The following is a 6,974-nucleotide window of genomic DNA, read 5'->3' as shown; positions in this document are numbered from 1 at the left end:
TATGCCACTAATTTTTTCTCTACTTGTGCCTCTATTTGTTTGGCTATGTTTGCCTGTGTTTCTTTAAGGGTTTTGTCTATTTCTTCTTTCTTTACCTCCAATTGACTGGCCAACTCTTTGAAAGATTTGTTCATTTCCTCCTTATGAGCCTCAAATAGTTGAGCAAGCATGGCTTTAAGGTCATTTTCCTGTGCTTCTGATGAATTGGAGTATCCATCGATTTTGGGGTTTGCTGGTGAAGTCATGATGTCCTCATTTATGTTGGAAGTGTTCTTTCGCCTACCCCTGGCCATTGGCTTATCTGAGACCTTCCCTGTTTGTTTTTGGATTCTGCCGATCAGACTGGTACTGTCTCTTTCTCGAGTCTGGAGAATTCTTCAGGAAGTTGAGAGAGGTCCTGTGTTCTTAGCATGTGCTGAGGACTAGCTGTACCTGTGGGAGGAAAGTACGCAGGCGCAAACAGAGGCAAATGCAAGCGTGCGTGCATGTGTATGTGTGTGTGTGTGTATGTGTGTGTGTAAGTGGGCGTGGGCGTGTGTCTCGAGGGACAGAGTGATGGCTAATGTTGAACCCTTGAGTGTGTGGGAGGGGCTCTGCAATGTATATGTCGCAGGCGCTAGTGATGATCGCAGTGCAATTTCTGGCATTAACTGCCTTAACTCCTCAATTAGACCCACAGAGCAGGAACTTCAGTGTTCCAAGTGCCCCTCTGTTTCCCAAAGTGGGTATATGGGTGGGAGGGGGTTCGATGCCTGGCTTCTGTTTTAGAAGGACCCAGGATCAGGGGAGCTGCAGATTCTCAAGGGTGCACTCACTTACAGGCAGGTCACTTGGCAGAGATCAGGGTATCTGGGCTCTCTGCTCTCTGGTTTGGCCCTGCTTCTTTGATGTGCTCCGCCAGTTCCGTGCTGCTGTCACTGCCAGGTTATGAGGTCTTGCTGCAGCTGGAGATTTCAGGGTGGTCATGTCAGTAGGAATAGGGGTAATCAGGCTTTCTGTTCTCTGGTTTGGCCCTGGTTAGTCTTAAACTGGAGGGCTGATGTGCCCCGCCAGCTCAGTGCTGCTCTGCCGCCAGGTTAGAAAGTCCCGCTGTAACTGGAGACTGGGTTGCTAGTCCAGATGCTTTCTGGGAAGTCCTGGGGTCTCTTAACTGTGCTCTCCAAGTTTCAGAGGCCCAGCGCCTGGTGTGCCTAGCTTGTATGGCGTTTCTGTCTGGTTTTGGTGAGTATATAGCGTATTCTCTGTCACTGTGGGATTGGGTGGGCCGTACCGTCAGTGATGGCGCTCCTGCGGAGCTAGTATGGCATCTAGCAGACTCACGCCCTGGGAGGATGGTGCAGCCACCGCGCGAATCTGGGGCTCCGAGACACAGTACTGCTGGCCTTTGCCTATAAAGGGCTTGGGGCTCCGCCTCAGTGGCTGCAGGCCCCAGGCAGTTAGGTCTGCGCTGAGAAAGGCGAGTCCGCTGTTCCGCGGAGGAGGGAGGTCTCTTCTTTTTCTTCTACTCCTATTATTCTTAGGTTTTGTCTTTTCATGGTGTCCTTGATTTCTTGGATGTTTTGTGTTTGGAACTTTTCTGATTTCATTTTTTCTTTGAGAGACGTGTCAATTTCCGCAAGTGTATCTTCGGCTCCTGAGATTCTTTCTTCCATCTCTTGTATTCTGTTGGTGATGCTTACCTTTGTAGTGCCTGATCTTTTCTCTATGTTCTCCAGCTCCTGATTTTTCTCTATTTGTGTTTTCTTTATTGATTCTAATTCTGTTTTCATGTCTTGCACCATTTCCTTCATCTGTTTGAATGTGGACTCCTGCTTTTCAATGATAGCTTCTATTTTTTTGTCTGTTTCCTCTCTATGTATCACTAATTGTGCCTCTACTTCTTTGGCTATAATTGCCTGTATTTCTATGAGAGCTTTGTTTATTCTTTATTTGCCTTCATTTGTGTGGACATTTCTTTGAGAGCTTTGTGCATTTCTTCTCTGTTTGCCTCAATTTTCGTGGTCATTTCTCTGAGTGCACGATTTGTTTCCTCTTGGTTAGTCTCGATTTCTTTGGTTATTTCTCTGAGGGCTTTGTTCATTTCATCTCTATGGGCCTCTAATAGCTGGAGAAACATAGTTTTGAGGTCGCTTTCTTGTATATCTAGTGAATTGAAGTGTCCATTGTTTTGTGGGGTTGCTGGTGAGGTCATTATGTCCTGATTTTTGTTGGGAGTGTTCTTACGTCTGCCTCTAGCCATCTGGTTATTTATAATCCTCACTGGTTGTTCCTCGAGATTGTAGTTTGGGCTATGATCCTCTCTTTCTGTTTTCTGGACTGTTTTTTCAGGAAGATGAGAGAGGTTCACTGCTTTGGGAGTGTGCACTGTGTTTTCAGTTTTGCCTAAGTAAAGAATGTGACGCTGGTGCTATTCGCGTGCACTTTTAGTGGGGGCAGTGTGCATGCGCGGATTCTCTGACTATTGCAGTGGCCTGCAAGCCACTATTACGCAGTTCTGACTGAGATCCAGGGATTGTTTGCCTGGATTACCCTGGTGGACCCGCAAGGCAGAGGCTTCAATATTGGGGTCGCTATCCCAAGAATCCCTCTGATGTCCACACTAGGAGTGTGGGTGGCAGGGATCTCATCTGGTTGCTTCTGTGGAGAGGCCCTGGGTCTGGGGCAGTCTCTCCCTAGAAGGCTCACTCACTCTCTTGCAGGACCAGTTGGAATACACAGGGGTTCCCCTTGTTCACTACTCTCTGTTTTGGTCCTGCTGCGGAAGTGCACGGGTAGGCTAACAGTCAGCTCTGTGACACTGTGGCCGCAGGACTCGGTGTCCACCTTTCCTGTGTGCTGCCTCTTTGTCCTTTCCCTCTGCCAGGAGGGGTTATGTTGACTGGTCCCTGGGTGGCGCGGGAAAGAGTTAAGGTGAGTGTACTCAATCCCAGATCCCGGGCCCAGATCTCTCTGCCAGAAGCAGCCTAGTGGTAGAATCTATGTTTGCTGATCCCAAGAGTGTACCGGGTAGGGTTGAGTGTCCTCAGATCCAGAGCTTGGGTTTCTCTGCTAGGGGCCGCTGGAGAGAGGGAGATGTGTCCTTGGCAGGCTGCCTCTCTGTCCTTCCCCTCTGACCTTCTCCTCTGCTAGGGCAAGCTTATGGAGGTGCTCTCAGGGGAGTGCCAGCAGGGGTTGGGGCTTCTCAGTCGGATCCTGAGCCCTGAGCCGGCGGCGTTTCTCTGCCAGGAAGGGGGGGGGCACCGGTGATAGAACTTGCTGCTAGACCTTATTGCTCTGGACCCAGAATAATCTCAGGATGTGTAGAATGACCACAGTCCCAGATCCTGAGCTGTAGTTTGTTTGCTAGGAGCAGCCCTAGCAGCACTGGAGTTCCAGCACTGTGAAGCCGCTGTGCGCCTCTTTATCCTTCTGCTCCGCTGGGGCAGGGTTATGGCGGCGTTTGGGGGAGTGCCCGAAAGGATTGGGTTTTCTCAGCCCCGATCTCGGGTTGGGGTACAGACAATGTGGTCTGTGGCAGATTCTGCTGGACGCCTCCTGCCTCCTCCGAAGAGGGAGTAGGGATTTTGAGCTGGGCGCGCAGCTGCAATCTGTGCGCAGTGGGAGCTCAATTGTGATGGCAGCAGGTACCCGTGGTCGAGAGACCTTCCAGGGAAAGACTGGGTGATCAGTGACCAGTCTGGCAACTTTCCTTCCCCGTGGGGTTTTTTTGCGACTGGGACTCCCAGCCTCAGGCCCCCTTGTGCCCACCAATCAGCCTGGGAAAGTGATCGTGACAAGCAGGCTTGCGGCACCAGCCCGGAGACCCAAAGCCTGCGTTGCCGGGTTCTCTTCCGGGTTCTGGCTGGGCAGCCGAGAGTGGACCCAACCGCTTCCCACGCCGTGGGAGCCTCCCCTCACCTGGGAAACACAATCGATCGCTGTTGTTTTAGGGCCCAGAATTCAGTCTCCTGGTCGCTGCACAGAGTGTGTTGTCCCGCTTTTCAGACACAGTGTTCTCCTGGTGCCGCCATCTTGGCCCCTCTGACAATATTGGTTTTTAACATGACAGTAAACTTAAAGTTTTGGAAGTAAACTGAGTATAAAAGTATTTTAGATTTGTGTTTCCTGACTGTGACTGTGTCTTACAGTTTCTTCACTTTCCTCTAAGATAATACCACATTTTAGCAGCTTTTAGGTTCATTTAAGACAGACTCTGTAAAACATATTTATGATTATCCACCATACACATATAAAACTAAGCAAATATTTATTTCAATCCTGTAATATGATAACAGTGGCCATTACTTTACAACAGGCTCATAGCAAGTAGCAGATAAACCAACTGGAGACACAGCAGTGAGATCTCAGCTGCCAGTTACTGCTCAAGGCTTGGATCATGCTTAGAAGTATCTGCATAAAAATGGAAATAAACTGCTAATGTGGTGAACCCCAAAGAAGGAAAGGAGTTGGAGCTCTTCTACATGGAATTGAGTTTCAAGTTACAGTCTGTGGTGAATTAGCAGGATGAGGGTGGTGAATTTAAAGTAATCCAAGAATATCTTAGAGGTTAAAATAAAAGGTGGGTGGGTCTGTACAATAAAACTATATTTTTACCTTCTTGCCACAGTTGGAGGTTGAACAATACAAAAATAATCAAATGCTAACTATACCCTAGCTATTTGAGCCATCTTTACAGAAAAAAAAAATCATTAAGGAAGAAAACACTGATTCTAATCCTCTTTCTTAACAAAATGATTTTTCTGACTTTAAATATTTCTTTCATAATTATTATTTTCATTATTCTGCATTATTTTGGTAGTGTGATAAAACAGCCATAAGAAGATGCCGCATGAAATAAGATACTGGAAAAATACCAGAGTCAGTAATCTATTATAGAAACATACAACTGGATTCAGGAAGATTTGACTTAGAACACAAGTGAAATTTGTGAAATTTAAAAAAAAAATATGAACAAAAATGTTTGTAGGTTTCTTGTCTTAAAACTGTACAAATGAGTTTTATTTGGACTTAAATTTGCTGAGATTTAAAATGCCACATTTTAAAGATTTTTTGTGACTGGTTTATCTTCACAATCTGATCTTCTTAATTTCCAGGGTTTTGAAGGTGTTCCTTTCACGAACAGCACAAAGAATTCCATACATGACTGGTGGTCGGGTCATGAGAATGCTGGCAGTAATACTCTTGGTAGTATTTTGGTTCCTCGTTGGCTGGACTTCTTCTGTGTGCCAGAACTTGGAGAGGGAGATCTCACTTATTGGCCAAGGGCAAACATCTGATCACCTCACCTTCAATATGTGCCTCATTGACCGCTGGGATTACATGACAGCAGTTGGTATGTGGCTACCATGTGCTTTGCTTGATTACCTTGTTCTTTTCTCAATAACATCAAAATTGGTCTAGTGAAAAGCTTTGCCAAGTCTGATCTTTAAATTTTAAAGACTTTTAAATATGATTTTGATAACAGCAAAATTATGAAAATGATAATAATGACAGGTGGAATACAAACAAAAACTTTATTGTTTCATTATTGGAAAAAAAGTAAATAAAAAGAATGGAGAAATGCTAAGAAGATAGGCAACATCTATGTGCATAGAAATTATCAGTTGGTCTCTATCTGATTAAGAGTAGCCACCAGCCTGATTATGTTCTTGGGTAGTAGAAAACAAGAAGAATATTGGGCTTTTTCTGTACAGAGGTCTTATGACATTGATCAGACTTCATTCTTAGTTAAGTCTGTCTAAAATCTATGATTTATTTATTTTTCCTATACTTTAAAGAAAGTTCTCTGGGAGTCCAGTATCAAATGACAAAGCCATGCTACATGGAGGTGATAAAAGTGATGTGGCTGGAATCATGACTAAGCCCCAGACCACAAGTTACTTTTCTGACTTTTCCCCATTTTTGAAAAATAAAAAAGGAAATGTCTAGAACATTTTTGCAATCAGCTATTTTAAATTAAATTTCCAAAGATACAAAAAGCAAAAGAATGGAGAAAAGGCTTTATTATTTTGTTCTTGTTCACATTCAGAAGCCAAATAAACAAATATTTTAAGAGCATATGTACAAAGTAAAGACATAAAAGCACAAGTTTAATTTTAGTATTTTCTCTCCTTGCCTACATCTTGTTGAAAATTTGTATTTGGTTGTTTGTTTGTTTTTTGTTTTTTTTTTTCAGTTTTTGTTTTTTTCTTCCAGAAGGTAATAAGATATGTCCACAGTTCCAATAAACAGTGTTCTCCTAGGCGAAGTGTTTCAGGACATTTATAGCCCTGATATAATGTAATGATGAAGCTGAAGCCATGTGGGTGTGGACATGGCTGTAGTGAGACTATATTTTGAGCAATTTAACTTCCAGAAGAAAAGCAAATAGCAAAAATAGAAAACAATTTTGAGAAAGGCTTGAGTGTGGATATGAGGAGGAAGACATTGTAAAAATATTAAATTTTTACTCAGCAGGAGCCTTTAACATTTTATTTGATACTTTAAAAGGTAAGCACAGCAGAGAAAGTTATTTTCTCCTATTTACAAAAAAAGGCTTTATTAGTTCTTTGTGAGTTTCACACTATGCACCCCAATTCCAGTCATCTTCCCCCGCTCATACCTGCTCTTCACCATTACAACCTCCTCCAACAGAGAAAAAAAAAATATCATTGTGGAAGCTGTAGTGTAACACAGTGTGCCCCACAGCAAACTCTTTTGTCCACATTTTTTGCTTGCAAATACTCATTGCAGTGACTCATTGGTCTGGTTCGAGGCCTCTGGCTTCTGCTACTCTATCAATACTGGAACCTCACTGGGACCCCTCTCAGATATTTTGTTGTCCTGTGTCATGAGCTCCTGTAATTTTGGATCTGTAGGACGGACTGGCCCCTTCATGCTCTCTAGCAGTTCATCGATGAGGTAGATGTTGGGGTAGGCCAACTCAAAGCTCTGGATCTGGGCCTGATAGGTATCTGAATTATTCTCCAGATCTC

At 44.2% G+C, this 6,974-nt stretch overlaps 1 protein-coding gene across 1 annotated transcript in view; it reads left to right on the top strand.

The window, feature by feature from the left end:
• Positions 1-6,974, top strand: part of Gpr158 (G protein-coupled receptor 158) — a 528,628-nt gene that overhangs the window by 492,542 nt on the left and 29,112 nt on the right. The window contains exon 7 of the mRNA XM_055593813.1: positions 5,094-5,332. Within this exon, the coding sequence (XP_055449788.1) occupies positions 5,094-5,332 (239 nt within the window). The remainder of the gene's footprint in view (positions 1-5,093; positions 5,333-6,974) is intronic.

Source organism: Psammomys obesus, unplaced genomic scaffold, assembly GCF_907164565.1.
Source record: "Psammomys obesus unplaced genomic scaffold, mPsaObe1.curated_primary_1811, whole genome shotgun sequence".
Classification (NCBI taxonomy): domain Eukaryota; kingdom Metazoa; phylum Chordata; class Mammalia; order Rodentia; family Muridae; genus Psammomys; species Psammomys obesus.
Note: the sequence above shows the minus strand (reverse complement) of the source record. Positions and strands in the feature narration are given on the sequence as shown.